This window comes from Gracilinanus agilis, chromosome 2 (genome assembly GCF_016433145.1).
Source record: "Gracilinanus agilis isolate LMUSP501 chromosome 2, AgileGrace, whole genome shotgun sequence".
NCBI lineage: Eukaryota > Metazoa > Chordata > Mammalia > Didelphimorphia > Didelphidae > Gracilinanus > Gracilinanus agilis.
The window spans coordinates 169,099,780-169,117,700 of record NC_058131.1 but is presented as its reverse complement, the minus strand read 5'-3'; the positions used below and the strand labels follow the sequence as shown (position 1 = coordinate 169,117,700).

The following is a 17,921-nucleotide window of genomic DNA, read 5'->3' as shown; positions in this document are numbered from 1 at the left end:
AAATTTATTTATATAAATGAAATTAATGATGCATCAAGACAATCACAACATAGTTTAAGACTTTCTAGTTTCATAAACAAATGTTTTTCATTATGGTTGATTCCAAGTTTTAAAAAATATATTTTCTTTCCTAGATATATTTGTAATACCTTCTGGTAGTACCAGTTCTAAAAAGTGGAACGTAATAGCTTGCTTCTTCATAGTACTTATTCTTGCAGCAGGAGGAATTGTAACAGCAAAATTTTTATGGCACGGACAAAAATGGAAATGTAGAGTTCAAGAAGCATCAAGTGATGAGTAAATTTTTTTATTAGAAAATTTATTAGATGTTACTAACATTTAATATATAAATTCCTTGTACCAGCCATTGTTATTAATAGATAATTAAGCTTTGCTTTTATTTTCAAAGGTTATATTAACATTTCTGGTGAGGTTGAAGTCTATCATTTTGGATGAAGAATCGGATAACAAGAAATTATAAAGCATTTTATTATTTTTATCCTAATCTTCTTTTGATTTTTCCTGCTAAAAATTATGTAGAACAAAAGTATTTACCATTCAGAATTTAGAAGCTTGCCTGGATTCTCAAAAGCTGTGCCAGTAAAACATAATTTCTTACAGGCTTTCCTATGCTAGAAAGCCTTTGAGTGTGGTCTGGGTGACAAATTATGGTTACCTTCTGATGCTGAGCTTAACTAGCTACAGAACAGCTCATCCACAGTAGGTTGCCCAATAGTTAGAGAAAGACTGAATATTAGTAAGAGAGGGGTTGATAAAGGTAGAGATTTGTTGGAGAAGACAGGATGGGATGAGATCAAGGGTGAGTGTAGAATAGTTCATTTGGGAAATGCTCCTCAAGCAAGATAGAGATAGAAGAAATATTAGGGCACTAAATCTAAGTGACAGGAGATGAGAAGAAAAGGAGATGGAAGAGCTTTTGCCAAATGACCTCAATTTGCTGGTAAAAGGCAAAGTCCTCAGTTGTGAGACTGAGAGAGTAAATGCCATGTGTGGTCTGAGGAGGAATATAAAAAGTTTAGAATAGCTATTATTTTTGGCTAATTAATGAATTATTTAGGGAGATGTAAAAGGGTTGATTTGCTGTATAAGGGCCTCGTTAAGATTATGTAATAGAAATCAATAATGGACCCAATTAATGATTTTAATGACTTTTCTCTAGCTCTTTTCAGTAATATATATTAAATGGGAACAAAGTCAGTGGATGTTGGGAATAATCTAAGTTTTGACTTAGTCATACATGTTTGGTGACAGGATAGGAGGGAAAGGGACTTGTGTGGTAGATCATACTCTCTAGAACTGAACTGGCTCACCAGAGGGATTTATAGGGAAGGGAGATAGCCAATGGAAAGATACTGGCCTTGGGGAAAATAAAACAGAGGTGGAGAGTTTAGAGGTCACAATGAAGATGAAGAACAGAGTGAGGAGTCATAAGACAGAGGGAAAGGTGGAATGATAGAAGATTATAGTCATATAAGGATTTTCAGAACATGGAATGAAACACTTTTGAGTGATTGCAAAATCAAGAACTTTTTAATTTCTATGTGCATTATAGTTGGAGTGGAAGAATAGATCATGGGAATTGAGTAGATTTGAGGAATTGGGAAGCTGATGTGTTTGGGATAGAATCATGCGTATGTTGAAGTCTCCTAGAACAAGAATTAGTGTAGAGTAGAAAGAGACTATGAACCACGTACTGAACTCGCTGAGGAAAGGAGGTGTCCTGGGGTCAATAGATATCTATCAGAATTTTGATGGAGTGACACATTTGTTTTGAATGAATCTCAGAAGAGAAGCAGTTACTGAGTGATACTGGTAATTATGTGATGGTGATAAAGAACCTAGGGGTAGCAATAGACCAAGGAATATTCTGACTCTCCTACCATGACTACTAAGTCAAAGGAGAAAGTACAACCAATACAACAAAGTCAAAGTGAAAATACAACCAGCGTTGGAAACGTTGGCCTGGAATCGTTCGGCTTGTCTCACATATGAGGATTGCTAAAAGAAAAACTCTACCCCTTTGATCCTTTTTTAAAACGTTATTAAAGAGAAAACAACCTGAGTTTCCCAGGCTGAAATTAACTAACTACCCCTCCACCCCCCAGCTACTCTGAATCTCCTTCAATTCAAAGTTCCCTCCTAGGCACAGGATTGGTCCTTATATAGACCAACCCCACTCCTGGAAGTAGGGCATTATGAAAAATCTAAGTGAGAGATGTTGAGAAGCTAAACTTAGATGGTTACTGAGTAAAGAGAAGGGGTCTGCTTTCAAGAGATATGGAGAGAAAAATGGTAAGATCTGGTAACTGTTCGGATATGTGGGATGTAGGAAACTTGGAAGTTGAGGCTAACACTGAGAATACTGATTTGGGAGCCTGGAAGAAATGTGGTGTCTTGACAGAAATAGAGAAGATCAGAAAAGAGATGTCTAGCCTTTATCTCCTAGATTTGTTGTAAGGATCAAATAAGATAATGATTATAGAATAATTTGCACATTGCCTGGCATACAGTAGGCACTTAATAAATGCTTATTTCCTTGCCCTCATTATCTTCTTTTTGTGTAAGATTGACATTACCAACTATATGAAAAACATAGAATTAGGAATTAAAAGGGACTTGCCTCTGTAAATGAGTAGATTGTGATAGGAGTTTTAATTTCAGGAAGGAGGAGCATACATAAAGTCCTTTTCTAGCAAAAAGATTTCTTAAAGGTAAAGTACAAATATCCCAAAGGAAGAAGGTCAGCTTTCATGGCACCAGGTCAAGCATCATCACTCCAAAATACCATTGGAGATCTAATGGACCCACATATTACTTACATCTACAGACACTTAGACATGATTTACAGCAACCTACTTATAATCATGGCTGGAAAAATGTTCTCTCCTGTTGCCTCTCCTATCCTGTTCTATGCCCTAAATTTTTGTTGAAGTGAATTTTCTAAATTAAAACCTTACTTAAATTCTGTGGAAGGTATAATGATAAGAACCCCCATAACATAATAGTAAATTTAAATAGATAATGTGATATTGCTGGGATAATTTTTGTGCCCTAGAATTAAGATAGGACAAAAAAAAAAGATATGGGTCCTACAAAGGCTCTAAAAGATGGATAAATCAAGGCATAAATTACCAATCCAATTTTGATTTACCCTTAAATGATAGCACCTATCCTCATCTTTTGAGGAACCTTGAAGTAAATAAATAGTTTTTCAGAGGCCAGTTAAGGGAGATCGAAATAGGTGAATTTATCTAAGCACCAGGAGCCTAGAGGTGTCCAGAGGTAACTCATTATTCTCAGAGAGGCAGGGAAATGTTTCCTTAGTGAGATGTTGGTAAGAAAAGTGTTCTTTTTTCCATTTATTTTAAATTCTTTTTCATATGAAGATCATTTTCAGAAGACAGTCACATAGAAGAAACCAATGACTACTCCCAAACTTAAGACATGAAGGTGAGTTCCAGATGTGTTTTGTACCATAACAAAAAACACATAGAAGAGCTATTTGTTTTTTTTTTAAAATTAAAAATACACTCACCTCTACAAGCTAATTCTTATACTAGTCTCTTAGCTGCAACTTCGTGTTTATGGCTCCAAGGAATAAAAAGTTAAAAGTCTAAACAGACTTCTGGTTCATATGATGAACAAGGTGGTAGATTAAACATTTTCATCAAACCTCTTCAATCTTTGATCCTTCCTTTTTCCTATTCCCATTCCCCAGTAAAACTGGGTGCCACATATGGAGTAATTACAGCCAAATTCACATAACAAGATAAAAGCATCTTTATGAATTAACACCAAAGAATGTTATTCCTTAGATCACTCATTCCTCTCCTTTCCCCCCATCAGCCTACATGTACTCAGAACAAGAGCACAAGTCAACTTGCAGGCTTGTTTAATTCTTGACTCTAGAATAGGGATGCCCCAATCTTGAAATATTCTGCACAAATATTGCCCTATCCCCAACTTTTATTGTGCAAGGAGAAGTAGATTCCAATGCTGATCAAGAAATAAAAAGGGTAGAGGAGATATTGGTTAAACTGGAAATGTGCTGCTCCCTGACCGGAGACTACTCTGGCATAGAGAACCTCCAGGGTGTTAGTGATTTAGCGTAAGCATCTCTCACCTCCCTTCATACCACTAAATGATCTGATACTGATTCTTCTAAGCCATGTGCAGAAAAGGAGAAAGGTAGGATGAATCAGGTAGAGTCTCAGCATGGATGACTGAATTGAGACTGATGGCTGCTGATGGTGTAATAGTTAGAATACTGGGTCTGGAGTCAGGAAGATCCAAATTCAAATCCTTCCCTATATGGTTACTAGCTGTGTGACTCTGGTTATATCACCTAATCTCTGCCTCAGTTTCATCCAAAGTAAATTGGGGATAATAATAACACCTATGTTGCAGCATTGTTGTGAGGATCAAATGAGATAGATGATATATATACAATATCTAAGCAGTTTGCTTAACATAGTGTCTGGCACATTGTAGCCACTTTAGAAATGCTTACTCTCTTCCCTCCCTCAAGTAAAGGAGATTGAGACCCAACTAAGTTGAGTCTTATTCCTCTAAAAAGTAAATGTGCCAATGACTCAAGCTTATAAAGCCTATATCCCCATAGCTAAGTATTGTAGTCCAGCCTCAGAGGTCTACCTACCAGTAAAGGGGAAGGGGCTGGAGAGGATGTAATGACAGAATGCAAAAAGAAATTGTTTAAATGCCAAAAATATTAAGAGAAAAGGAAGGGACTAGATCTGTGACTTTACTAGTATAGAAAACTCCCTCCAAACGATTCAGGTTAGGACCTACCAACAGAGAGAGGGAGAGATTGGAGAAGAGGAAGGGGAGAAAGGAGAGCAAGAGGGAGAGGGAGAACAGATTCTGGGACTTTAAATATTGTGTTGGATTTGACTGACTTGTTAGTTAGCTTTTTTCCCCTTATCTGTTTTCCTTTGTTATGTCAGGATGATTCTCTGGGGGTGGGAGAAAGATATGTTGGGAAATAGAAGTACAGTATAAGTAAAATAAAAAGATGTTAATATGTTTTTTTTTAAATCAACACAACAAGAAAGTAAATAAAGTCTCTTCTCCAGTAGTTTTTAGAAATGGGTCAGATTTGTGTGTCTTTTTCAGTATTGATACAAAATTCTTCTTGAAAAAAATTGCTGTGTTCTAGATGGATAAGACTAGAACTTTGAACATTTTGTTTTATGTAAAATATAACAGTAAAAGTGATTTTGATAGCAATGTACTTATAGAGATGCAGCTTGAAAAGCTTTGAAATTTAAACACATTTTCCTTTCACATAAACTAAAACGCTGAAATGATGAATTTTGTAAAAAAAAGTTATTCCATTTTAAAGAAGGTAAATTTCAGGGGAGATGGGTGTCTGAATTGTGGCTTTTGCATTACCATTGTTGAACTTTTAACAAATCACTAAAAAACTCTAAAATTCCTTTTTTTTCATAAAATTGCTTTTAGGAAAATGGTTGAAAAATACTGACAGGTATATGAATGTGAATTGTTAATATCAGTGATTTAGTTCTTCACAATAAAGATTTTCATGTTGATAGTATCAACTTATATCACTTCCTTCATTACATGAATACCCAGTATTTCAGGTTACAGCTAAAGTACATGACACAATGTTTGTTTTTAATTGTGTGACTGTTATTGATATGAGAAAATGCAAATTAAATTTTTTTGTTCTGATATCTGACAACTTATTTTTAGTGATTTTGATGTCATTCTTCTATGCCTGTTGTTTCTTCTACAGGTTTAGGCCTAGAAGACATGGGAATAGCTTACTGCCTGAACTGGGCAAGATGGTCCTTTGCTGTTTGGATGTAATAGAAATACCCAGGAATGTATGTGATATCTTGGCTAATACAAAAGTTTTCTCTTGCAAGGACTATTTATGTGAAATAAAATGTGCCTGTGAAACCTATTTTCATGTGCCTATGGTGAGTTGGAGAAGACTCAGAAAGTTGGGGAAGAGCATTATTATGTTTTAACAAGATGCATCCTTTTGATTCATTTTTCTATGGTTATTGCTGTTCTTGTAAAGATTCTCAGTCATAATAAGTGCTGGGTTTGGAGTCAAAGGATATTGGTTCAGAACCTAATTTTGCCACCGTCAACCTGTGGGTCCCTTTAAACTCTATATAAGATCATAAAATAAAGTCCCTTTATAGAAGAAGAAATCGAGGCACAGATAAAGTGAAGTTTATTGCTCAGGGTCATATAGGTGGGAAGAGACTGAAGCAGGATTTGAATTTGAATGCTCAATTTCAAACGTGTTGTTTGTCCACTCTATATGATATGGAAATACATTATCCTACAATCCTTGAATAATACATTTTGAAATAACTGAATATGCTGATATGAAAGTGCATACACCTGCTCTTCTGTCCATTAGTTTCAAGGAGCTACCTGTACCATGATAGAATCTAATGCTTAACTGAATTATGAATTCCATCCATCTACCCTATCTCAGACAAATGATCATCCTGTTTCCCCTTAAACACCTCTACAACACAATGATGCAGATGAATTCATTTTCAAAACTATTAACATAACTGGTTATGTTATAAAATTTAATTTAATATCAATAACTTCAAGTATTATATTTTATAAAGTTTATTAGTAATCATTTGAAGTAGAAAAAAAACCCTAAAAGAAATTTTGGAAATAAAGTCTGTGTGTGATCCTGCCTGGCAAAAAGTCCACTTTCCCAGCACAATCAGGAGAGAAGAAAAAGGGGCAGGATCACACACAGACTTTATTTCCAAAATGTAAGGCCATAATGTGAGAACGAAAGTGGGATGCTGGGATTTAGAGTCCTGGGCAGCAGATTCTAATTATACAATCCCCCCTATAATTCCACTGGAAAACAAGCATATAGAAATCTCTCAGATTTACATGCCTAATTTCCCCATTGAATCAGTACACATAACCAACTTATATCTCTAAAGATCTTTAACTAGAGGTACATACAATATTGCACTTTCTAAGGGAAAATTACAATAATTTGGGGATAAGAGGGAAACAAAAGAAAAAACAAAACCAACAATTGCTAGGCACATTGACAAAAAGTCAGCTAGGGGGCAGTCCCCTTCAGCATAAGAGTGTACATTCAAAATAAAAAATAAATGCATTCAACCCCCCACAGTTCAATTTCACTACATCCCAAAGTTCATTCTGGATCTTTTGGTGCAGTGTGTGGTCTCTACAGGCATCTCTATGGCACCTTCTCCAAACAGTTCACTTTCTTGATTTGATTTGGGGAGATAGCAAGTTTCTTATCCTAAAATTACTTTCAAACAAGAAACATTTTTATAAATCTAGAATTTTATGACAATAATACAATCCCCATTGAGGAGGATGTTGACCAACACACAGATTACCCAGGGATATATGGATGAGTTATAAGGTACATGAATCAATTGTCAAAAGAAAAATAAAAAACATAAAAAGATAAAAGAAAAAGTAACTTCTGGATGAAATATAAAATATCAAAGTTTCATGTGTTAAAATTCTTTTTTTTAAACCATTAACTTCTGTGTATTGGCTCCTTGGTGGAAGAGTGGTAAGGGTGGGCAATGGGGGTCAAATTACTTGACCAGGGTCACACGGCTGGGAAGTGTCTGCATTTGAATGTAGGACCTCCCATCTCTAGGCCTGACTCTCAATCCACTGAGCTACCCAGCTGCCCCTGTGTTAAAATTCTAAGGAAAAACAAGCTTATAACAGGTCGTTGAATCAGGACCATATTAAAGTGATTTATGTCCCACAAGCCTATAGTAGCAATTATGCACTTACCCAGTCAGCAGCCAGAACTATAGAAAATTGCTATGCTATGTAAGACAGAAAAGGGACTAGATTTTTGAAGCAGAAAGGGAAATATCATTTTCTGGTCTGATTTTACCTTTGGTCTCAGAGATAGGGGAGCCAAAATGAGCCAGACTTGGTAAAAATCTGGATCTGACATGAGGGAATTCTGTGTCTAACTTAGCAAACAGCCACTTCCTTGAAACCCAAAATAAGTTCAAGGCCCCTGTCTTGGTGCAGAATCTCATCAATCCCACCAGAATTGGTTGGTCTCCTTGACCTTGTGCTCCTAGGCACTGTGCAGTGGCTCTTTAGTGATTCCTTCTCCTGGAATCAGACACAATCATTAATCAAAGTCGTATAATATTAAACAATCAATGTCAGGTTTCCATAGTCTAAAGCTTTTGGGTATGCATTGACATTAAGGCTAATGGGCATTTTAAGCTTATCCTAGTGCAAAATAAAAACAAAAACTCTTAATAGTGGCAACATGTGATTCAGGTAAAAAAATAAGAGAAAAAAGAAAACTCAAATACTCTATTGCACATACAAGGAAAAACAATGATAAAATTTTTTAAAAAATCAAAAATACATAGTTTGCAATCTGTGAGACACTGTGTCAGACAAATAGAGCCCCAATACAAAGGTTTTTTACCCTAAAATGTGGTCCATTTCCTTTTTAACTTGGCCATGATCCACAGTGTGAGTATGCATAATTTTCACCAAGTAGCAACTTTATAAAATAGTTGCATCGCAGCTAATGTACATTCAAAGCAGTAACAAAATTCTCAGAATCACGAGCGAGCCCATTTAATGATAATAGCAAACAAACCTGCTATTGTTAGGATTCACATGGGTCTCTATGGCTACTGAAGCTCATGGACACTTGTTACATGTACTCCAGATTTAGCAAATTTTTAAACCTTGACTGAGATATTTTTAACAAAGTCTATTACTGCCATCATTCCAAAATTTGGCAAGAGAGTCCAGAAAAACCTCTGCACTACTGAAAAAAAACCTTTTGGGTTTAAGATGTCACCAAGAATCTAGATCATTCTGGTAGAAAGGTAAACTAAGTTGAACAGTTACAAATATATAAAACCTTCCTGAAGCCACTAGGCTCCATGGGAAATGCTCCCTCTCAGGAGCCATCCAGAAGTTTCCACAACCCTTAGGGAAACATTCCCACCTTCAGGATGTGATTATAATTCATTATGGGGTAACCAAACCCCTTGGGAAACCTCCCTCCTCTGGAATGAGACTGTAACAGCCTTAAAAGGTATGTCTTTATATGCCCCATCCATTGCAATGGGAAGATGAGGAATACAACAGTGAAAATCACTTCTGATGTCTCATACATTACATTTTTATAAATATGGAGGTGGGGAATACAATAGTGCAACAGCACTTCACTTCAGTTGCTAAATGGACCTTTACCTCTTGTTACAAACTACTCAAAGGTAGGTAAATGATCAGTCAGAGGTAGTGGTGCTACTAGATATCTGAAAATCACTTCTGAAGACCTGTTAAAACCAAATTGAAATTTTTAGCTCATTAAATTCTCCAAAGGTTGTATATAGGTTTAACTGGTTTGATGGAGTCCATCCATCATCATCTATTTGACAATTAACAAAGACAAAAAGGAACAAAAGGCTATTAAGGTAACATGTGACCTTGATGGATCTGGTGAAAAACCCAGCATCCATAAGGACCTATGGTTTTTCCACAGAAAAGGGTTTGTCCAAGTTGACTATGGGCTTTTACAATGGCATGTTCTCTAGTCCAGTCATAAGGAGAGGGTACAAATAAAGGCAATGTAACAGCACATATAACTAATGGCCCAAACACAGTAGCTGAAAATGACATAGTGTAACAGAAGATACAGAAAAGGGTTTGTCCACATTGACTATGGGCTTTTACAATGGCATGTTCTCCAGTCCAGTCATAGGAGAGGGTACAAATAAAGGCAATGTAACAGCACATATAACTAATGGCCCAAACACAGTAGCTGAAAATGACATAGTGTAACAGAAGATACAGAAAAGGGTTTGTCCACATTGACTATGGGCTTTTACAATGGCATGTTCTCCAGTCCAGTCATAGGAGAGGGTACAAATAAAGGCAATGTAACAGCACATATAACTAATGGCCCAAACACAGTAGCTGAAAATGACATAGTGTAACAGAAGATATTAGATTAGATTAATATGTAAACTTAAAAAACAAAATTAAATCTTAAAACAATCAGCAAATATGTCACTGAATTCAAGAGTCCTTTTCTCTAATTCTGATAGCTGTGCTACAGAGACTTTTTCACTATTTGGAGGGGAACAAAGTGAAACAGTTAACATCAATAAGGCAAATGGAGTCTAAAATTCACCTCCAGACTCTTTAAGGTTCCTTCCTCTCCCCAGTATCATCATCCATCTAGATTCTTTTTGTCGCACTTCTGGGGTTCCCCATACCTACACTGGGTATGGTGTGGAGAACCCATATTGGATGTATTGTAGAGACTGATCAGGCCAAAATGGCAAGTGGGTGTAGGGAAATAAATCTCTCCTCTGATTATTGAGTTTACTCAAACTAACAACAAGGACAAGTGCACCCAGGAACGGTAGGAAGAAAAGACATACTAAAGTGGTAATGCACTGCTCTTTCTTAGAGTAGGCCATGCTTGCAATTCTACTTATTAAATTCATCGCAAATCTACTTCCTGTCTGTAGGTGGTGCTACCTAGTATGTACTGGCTGAGAGTAAAGTGAAGAAGTTTGGAAGATTAACCTTCCTTCTCCTCCCCCCAGGGATAAAAACGCCAGGGAGTTGCTTGCTTCCACTGCCACATGGGCAGGGAGTCGAGGGTGGAAGTGTCTCCTTAGGTAAAAGCTGTGAGGAAGCTAATTGTTGTCTAAGAGAAACACTTAGGCTTCCAAGACAGCAGCAAGCTCTCGGCTGTTAGAAATGTGAGGGTAATTTATATTTTACCAGTTGTGCACAAAGTGGCTCGAAAAGGACCTCCAGCCAGTGTCTGGACAAATGTGGGAGGCAGTGGCAGTGGCAGCATTAGCAGCAGGAACAGCAATGATGGGCAGGAGAGGAGGAGCAGGGAGGGCAGCAGAGGCTTTTAAAACTAATCTAATAAAAAAAATTGTTCTACCAACTTAAGATCAGGGGTTCTAAACTCCAGTCTTCTGGGCGCCACAATGTAAAATTTAAATTAATATCCAATAACTCCAAGTATGTTTTATAAAGTTTATTAATAATCACTTGAAGTAGATAGAAAATAACACTCAAGTAAATAGAACTTCAAACCTAATTATCTAACAAAGTAAGACTACATGTATAGATTCTCCTGCCTGGCATAAAGACCGCTCTTCCAGTGCAATCAGGGGAGAAGAGAGAGAGATGGAGTCACACATAAACTTCATTTCCAAAACATAAAGATGTAACATGAGAATGAAAGTGTGATGGTGGAATTTAGAGACTTGGTGAGCAGATTCTAATTGTACAGTTATAACAAATAACAAAAGCATATATTTAGAAGATAAAGAAAAAAGCTTTTACAAAAATACAACAAAAATTCTTGAAAGCATAGGTATAAATACAACAAAAATTCTTGAAAGCATAGGTATAAATCAACTTTCCCTTAAAACAGTAAGTAACATCTACCTAAAACCATCAGCAAGCATTATTTGTAATAGGAATAAGATAGAAGCCATCTCACTAAAATCAGGAGTAAAACAAGGATGCTCATTATCAATATTATTCAATATTCTATTGGAAATGCTAGAAATATCAATGAGGAGTAAAGGAAACTAAAGGAATCAGAATGGGCAATGAGGTTTAGTAAAACTATCTCCTTTTTCAAATGATATGATAGTCTTAGAAAATCCTAGGGGTTCAACTGAAAAGTGAGTTTAAAATACTTAATAATTTTAGTTAAGTAGTAGGATATAAAATAAGTCCACATAAATCATCAGAATTTCTACGTGTCACCAATCATTCAAGAGTTATTTAAGAGATACCCCTTTAAAATTATCCTAGAGAGAATAAAATACCTGGGAACATACCTATCAAAACAAATCCAGGAATTACATGAACATAATTATAAAATACTTTTATATAAATAAGTTCAGATTTAAACAATTGGAGACAGTAGTTGTTCATGAATAGACAGCATCAATATAACAAATATGACAACTCTGCCTAAGTTTAACTGCATATTTAATGCCATCCCAATTAAATTGCCAAAAATTTTTTTTGAGCTAGAAAAAAAAAATATTACCTCCATTAGACCATGCTGCTTCTTAAAGGAAAATGGAAGAAGAGTATTCAGTTCTAAAGATCAACAATAAACATTAAATACTTACTGTGTGGAAGACTACAGGCTCAGTGTTGAAGATGCAAAAGTAAAGGACACTAAACTTTAGGAGGAGATAAGACAAGAGAAGAGACTTGTTTAGATTTTGTCTTTATAATCCCATCAGCTAGCAAGGTGTCCTATACATTTACAATGCCAGATAAATGCCTGATGAAATTCATTTAATTATAATGCAAATTTAACAACTACAGGACACTTTTTGCTACCACCCTGATTCTTTTTAGAGGCATTTGGTAGTGCAGGGAATAGATCCCTGGACTTGGAATCAAGAAGACCTGGGTTTAAATCCAGCTTTTGATACTCCCTAGCTGACTTAGGTAATTTAACCCCTATACCTCAATTTCCTCAACTATCAAATGGAGATAATAAAAGCACTTACCTCATAGTGTTGTGTGAGGATCAAATGAGATGATATTTATAGAGGACTTAGAGAGTGGGTTCCATATATCTACTTATTCCCTTCCCCCCCCCTCACTTTTTCAACTATAAGGACTGACTAAGGGCAGGCAATACCATTCTCTTTTCAACAGCTATGTGCTCTATCAAACACTAGGGGGAGCTCGTAGGAAACAAAAAATATTCCTGGTTTTCAGAGTAAGAGGCTGACATCCCTCTCCACTCCTTCACTGCAGTGTGTTTCAGACTTATGCTAAAAGGAACCCTACAGTTACAATACTCAGAATTTTTCTAAATGAGCCTTAAGCTGTTTGTTAATAGGCATTAAAATAATTTTAGAAGATTTTGCCATAAAGATTCTGTCAAAGTTTTGCTTAAACTAAAAGTTTAAGAAGTTTCAGAATCATTAGTCTAGGTGTAGCAGTGGGGCAGCAAGGTGGCACAGTGGATAGAGTACTGGGTCTAGAGTTAAGAAGATTCCTCTTCCAGAGTTCAAATCTGGCCTTAGACATTTACTAGCTGTGTAACCCTGGGCAAGTCATTTAACTCTTTTTCCCTTGGTTTTCTCATCTGTAAAATGAGCTGGAGAAGGAAATGATAAATCACTCCAGTATCTTTGCCAGGAAAACCCCAAATAAGGTCATGAAGACTGTAACATGACTGAAAATAACTGAACAGCAAAGAAGTTTAGAGGTGAAGTCTGTGTGGATTCATTTAGTAGGACTCAATCTGGGAATCCACTCCCATTAGGAAAACTCTGTCCTCTTCCCTTAATTGCCTATCAGTTAAGTCCTACTTGCAGAGTACAATGGAGTTGATCATACAAATGGCTTAAATATATAGTTCACTCATTACTATAGAAGTGAAAGGATGGGCAGCTGGGTAGCTCAGTGGAGTGAGAGTCAGGCCTAGAGACAGGAGGTCCTAGGTTCAAACCCGGCCTCAGCCACTTCCCAGCTGTGTGACCCTGGGCAGGTCACTTGACCCCCATTGCCCACCCTTACCACTCTTCCACCTATGAGACAATACACCGAAAGTACAAGGGTTTAAAAAAAAAGTGAAAGGAACAAAATCAAATATATTAAAAAGTAAAGGTTGTAGGAGAAAAATGTGTATAATAGTATGAATATTATAAAAGATGAACAGTTCTGAATGGTTTAAGAACTCCGATCAGCACAATCACCAACTATAATTCCAGAGGATCGATGAAGAATGCTGCCTACCGTATGATGGAGACATGACGGATAAATGCACAGAATGAATAAACTATAGACTACATAGCTGTTATGGGAGAGGGGCTTGAGGGATGGGGCAGATACCCAATCTTTATTTTAATATATTGATTTTTGGGTAGTGGGCACAAATCTAGCAGAGTGGTCAGGAGCTTTGGAAGAATAAGACAAGGACATTCTTCTTTGGGGAGAATTTTGCTGATGTCTCCCACGACATAGTTGTTTGTGGAGGCACATCAGTGCCCACTAGAGACATAACAGGCCATTGACTGTACAAAATAAATAGGTTGATGCAGAGGTTACCAGTCAGACCTGGAGGTCATGATATCAACCGCTGAAAGATGAACATGTCCCAGACCTAATTCTAACTGGCAAATTGATTATGTTATCTCTTTTTCACCATCTTAGAACAAGAGATTTGTCCTTATTGCAGATGATGCCTCTTTAATTTGTAGCATTTGGGTGCTAATAAAGTCTGCCATGGAACCAGCAACTGTCAAAACTGTCACAGAATATATCATCCTTTTTTATGGTCTCCCTTGCACCATTTCCTCCGATCAGGGGACTCATTTTATCCTGAAGGAGGTCTGTGATTGGGTCCACTGACACCACATCTACTGGATTATCCACCTTCCATACCACCCTAAGGCAGTTGGCATTGCTAAACATTGGAATAGGTTTATGAGACAGAAGCTTCGCTGTTGCCTGCTCCTGATTATCATGGTTAGGTGCCATACCTCCCAGAAGTCATGTCCATAATAAATCTAAGTTATCCCAGAAAAGGGAAGGTTTCTCCAGGCCAGCATTTTCTTGGTTTGAGCCTCTAGGAAGGTTGATGAGGAGGAACTTTTATTCATTCATTCATTTATTTATTCATTTTGGTCAGAATTAATTTAATTTATCAATTAATAAATAATATTTTTACATGGTTACAAGATTCATGTTCTTTCCCTCCCCTCCCCCTACCTCCTCCTGTAGCCAACACGCAGTTCCACTGAGTTTTACATGTGTCATTGATCAAGACCTATTTCCACATTATTGATATTTGCATTAGCGTGATCATTTTGAGTCAATATCCCTAATCATATCCCTATCAACCCAGTGATCAAGCAGTTGTTTTTCCTCTGTGTTTCTACTCCAACAGTTTTTTCTCTGGATGTGGATAGTGTTCTTTCTCATAAGTCCCTCAGAGTTGTCTTAGATCATTGCATTGTAGCTAGTAGAGAGGTTCGTTACATTCAATTGTGCTACAGTGTATCCGTCTCTGTGTATAATATTCTCCTGGTTCTGCTCCTTTCACTCTGCATCAATTCCTGGAGGTCATTTCAGTTCACATGGAATTCCTCCAGTTCATTATTCCTTATAGCACAATAGTATTCCATCACCAACAGATACCACAATTTGTTCAGCCATTCCCCAATAGAAGGGCATCCCCTCATTTTCCAATTTTTTTGCCACTACAAAGAGCGTGGCTGTAAATATTTTTGTACAAGTCTTTTTTCCTTATTATCTCTTTGGAGTATAAACCCAGCAGTGATATAGCTGGATCAAAGGGCAGGCATTCTTTTAGCACCCTTTGGGCATAGTGAGAAGGAAGTTTTAGACTTAAATCTGCTTGAATTTTGCTTGTCACACACCCTGAATGGAGTAATTTGCTCCTCAAAGTCTTTACCCCCACAGTGGGCTCCATCCATCCTGGGAAAAATCTCAGTAACTCCTCAATTAGCAGTTGTTTACTCAAGTATTGTCCGGACAACTCCTTCCCCTAGAAGATATGGAGTACAATCATGGGGTACAATCATTAGGAGGTGCTCTACTTTTTGAAGATATCATAGAGGTAAAACAGTTCCTACATAACTATGGTGAAAATTTTCATGGAAGAAAAGAGTCTATGCAGCAATCCAGAGTATGAGGCTGAAGGTAAGGGGCAATCCTTAACTAGTCCCAGTGAATAAGGGGCTGGTACTTCAACAGAGATTTCCAAATGAGAAGATCTGATATCACCCTCAACTACTACAACTATAGGTTCTTCAGAAATAAGGTTTTAGTTGGCGAGCCAGGAAATACTCAGTGATCAGAAATACATCTAGAACCTTGTCAAGATCCCCTTATCAACTTAGATCTCAGGATAAATTGTATATAAGAGGCTTCTAACCTCTTGGGGACTTTATTCCAGATGACCCTACTTTGGTGATGAATTGTTGACTGTGCCTGGCCAGGATGGGACTATTCCTGCTCATGTTCACAATCTCATATCAGGAGAAGGATCTGTAATTATATCAGATGAATTATCATCTATGCTAATGCCCAATGTTCCTGGTGCTGCTATGGTTCACTGTATCACTCAGCCTATTGTATACCAGAAATATTTGGTTGGCATCATCCACCCTATGCATTAAATTACTGAAGCTTAAGGATGTGGTCCTTCTGAAAGGGAAAAGAAAAGCCTAGGATTTCTAGAGTTTGTTCTCTTACACATTTTTTTCCATTATGGGGCTGTTAGAGATTTTAAAGCTATTTAAATGTACACACAAAATAGGAATATATGCAAATATAAAATTCATAAAATACAAATATCTTTATATTCTATATATAATTAGATATAGGTATATATGTATATATATATATATATATGTTTTTTTCTCTCGATAATATGTAAGCTTCTTGAAACTGATGTTATTTCATTGTATTTGTGCCCTTGGTACTTAGCACAGTGCCATGTTCTTTCTGGTTGACCTAAGTTATCTCTGTATATTCTGTCATTAAGAATAGTTTCAAAAACTTTTAGAGAATCTATCTAACTTTTCAATGTTATCTTACTTTTACCCCACCATGTTTCCTTTTTATTCTATCTAAATCTATCATTCTCTTTGTAAGGTCTTTAACTTATTTAGAGAGATTTTTTTCTTTTTTTTTTTCTTTTATTTATTTTTGGTTTAAAGTCTCTTTGTGATCTAATTTCTGCCCTCATTTAATTTTCTCTTTTAGAAGCTTTTTCTAATTTTTGAATTACTATGAAATTTATTACTGTAATTAAATAATGTCAGGGGAATTTTTAAAATATCTTTTTGTGGTATTTGGATTAATTTTTATTTAAAGAATAATATTTACTCATTGTCCTATGGCTTTAAAAAAATCCTTACTTTTTCCTTCTGTCTTATTGAGCTATACTTTTTTCTCTTTGGCAGCTATGATTATATCCAGCTTTTATCTCTTGGATTTTTTATTTCTTTTAAACCTTTTTTTTTCTTACATTCTACTAGATTTTTACCTTACTGTTTGGATATATAGGTATATGTATGTATATTCCAGTCATTAAATCATAGATTTAGACCTGGAAGGGCATCATAGAGGTAGGTCATTGAGTCTAATCTTTCATTTTACAAATAAGGAAAATTGAGACATAGGTGACTTGCCCAGGGTCAAATAGCTAGAAAATTTCGGAAGCAACATTTGAATTTAGGTCTTTTTTACTCTTAAGTCCAGTGCTCTATACACTATTACCACTTCCATTTTGAGTAATCATTTCACTAAGTCCCTAATTCTCATGGACAGTAATGACAGAAGGAGCAAGCTTCCAGAGAAGATAGGAGATGAGATTGAGTACAAGTAGAAGGATTTACCTTGGCTAAGGGAAACAGACATCTGCGTTATCTTGTGGAAGACTTTATTAAAGAAGGCAGGACCAGACTTTTCCTCACCTTATAGGTGGAAAATGATACTGATAAGCAGTAAGTGACCTGGAATAAATTAGTAGTAGAATTGGATTGAAGAGTGATCTTACCTCACTCTATTGTCTCAAACATCAGCCTGTGTCACTAATTGTCACTATGAGCCTAAGGCATGAAGTTTATATCCAGAGAACTTAAAAGACACATGTATGTATGACTCGGGAGAAAAGCCTCAAGATGATTCTTTTTTAAAAAAAAAACAACCTCTTACTTTCAGTTTCAGAATTAATACTAAGAATCCATTCCAAGACAGAAGAGCGATAAGGGCTAGGCACTTGGGATTAAGTGACTTGTGTAAGGTCATATAGCTAAGAAGTGTCTGAGGTCATATTT

General features: G+C 36.4%; 1 protein-coding gene across 1 annotated transcript in view; it reads left to right on the top strand.

Moving 5' to 3' along the window:
- LOC123234855 (disintegrin and metalloproteinase domain-containing protein 2-like) overlaps positions 1 to 3,462 on the top strand; it is a 123,324-nt gene extending 119,862 nt beyond the window's left edge. Inside the window, exons 19-20 of the mRNA XM_044660850.1 lie at positions 135 to 297; positions 3,408 to 3,462. Of these exons, the coding sequence (XP_044516785.1) occupies positions 135 to 297; positions 3,408 to 3,462 (218 nt within the window). The remainder of the gene's footprint in view (positions 1 to 134; positions 298 to 3,407) is intronic.
- The last annotated feature ends 14,459 nt before the right edge of the window (positions 3,463 to 17,921 follow it).